The sequence below is a fragment of the Mesitornis unicolor genome, unplaced genomic scaffold, assembly GCF_000695765.1.
Source record: "Mesitornis unicolor isolate BGI_N332 unplaced genomic scaffold, ASM69576v1 scaffold42289, whole genome shotgun sequence".
Taxonomy (NCBI): domain Eukaryota; kingdom Metazoa; phylum Chordata; class Aves; order Mesitornithiformes; family Mesitornithidae; genus Mesitornis; species Mesitornis unicolor.
This window is the reverse complement of record NW_010206179.1, coordinates 3,004-4,147: the sequence shown is the minus strand read 5'-3', so window position 1 is coordinate 4,147 and position 1,144 is coordinate 3,004. Positions and strand designations below refer to the sequence as shown.

At 49.6% G+C, this 1,144-nt stretch overlaps 1 protein-coding gene across 1 annotated transcript in view; it reads left to right on the top strand.

Annotated features, from left to right (window-relative positions):
- Positions 1-941, top strand: part of MELK (maternal embryonic leucine zipper kinase) — a gene marked incomplete at its 5' end in the record, with an annotated part of 12,038 nt that extends 11,097 nt beyond the window's left edge. Inside the window, one exon of the mRNA XM_010191662.1 lies at positions 764-941. Coding sequence (XP_010189964.1) covers positions 764-941 — 178 coding nt within the window. The remainder of the gene's footprint in view (positions 1-763) is intronic.
- Between the last annotated feature and the right edge of the window lie 203 nt (positions 942-1,144).

Here is a 1,144-nt window from a genome sequence, read left to right as displayed (position 1 = left end):
AGCCCTTGCCAGTGAACACCAAGACAAAGAAGTCATTCAGCACCTCCGTCTTCTCCGCGTCCCTCGTGCCCTCCATTTTCCTTCCAGAGAGGACCCACATCTTCCCCAACCTTTCTTCTATCACTGATGTACCTGGAGAAATTCGTCTCGTTCCCTCTTATGTCCCTGGCCAGGTTTAATTCCACCTGCACCCTGGCTTTCCTAATGTGGTCCCTGGCTGCTGGGACAACTGCTTTGTAATGCTCTCAGTGACCTGTCCTCGCTTCCTCTCGCCATGGATTTTCCTTTTGTGCACAAATGTCAGTGTACTCCAGCCTCGGATAAATTTCCACTTAGCATCTGGAAGGACACTGAATTGCACAGAAGCACCTTCTCCCGTTGGTGATTCAAACTTCAGATTGGGTTTTTCCCCTTTTCACACCCGATGAGCCGTAACCGGCCTCGCCAGCGATGTCTCCACACAGGAGAGCGGCCTTGTCTGAGGAAAATGAGGGACATCTCCGTTCTGCCCCCTCTGAGCAGGGGTCTGTGGCCAGCAGTGACTCTTCTGGCTGGATAGGACGCTGGTGCTGCTTGTTGGTATTTGGGCAAAACAGCAGTGTTGTGAGACTAATGTATTCAAGCCCAGTTCTGGGTTGTTTCCCGGTGTTCTGAACAGCAGCGGGTTAATTTCTGCAAAGTGCTTTTACTAATTGAGAATTGCATTGCAAAGCAATCATTAAGCAGTCCAGTGACGGTTCTGTTTTTCCCTTGTTTTGTACAGTTATAGCCTGAAATGTCAAACACGGTCAGATTTTGGCACAGTAACCATGGCGTTCAAGCTGGAAGTGTGTCACATTGGTAAACCTGAAGTAGTGGGCATCCGGCGACAGCGGCTTAAAGGTGATGCCTGGGTCTACAAGAGGCTGGTGGAAGACATCTTCACGAGCTGCCACGTGTGACGGCTGAGACAGCAGCAGCTCCGCGCTGAGGCTTCAGTGGTAATGCTCCAGAAAGGTCTGTCCACAAAAGCGATTCTTGGTCACAGCCATTTGAAAAACTTGTCATCTTTCTTGGGGTTTTAACCATCCCTCTTTGTACATAACGTTTTCTGTGTGTTCCCTTTAAAACCAGCGTTGTAATAAGTGTTCCGCAGCTCTTCGTA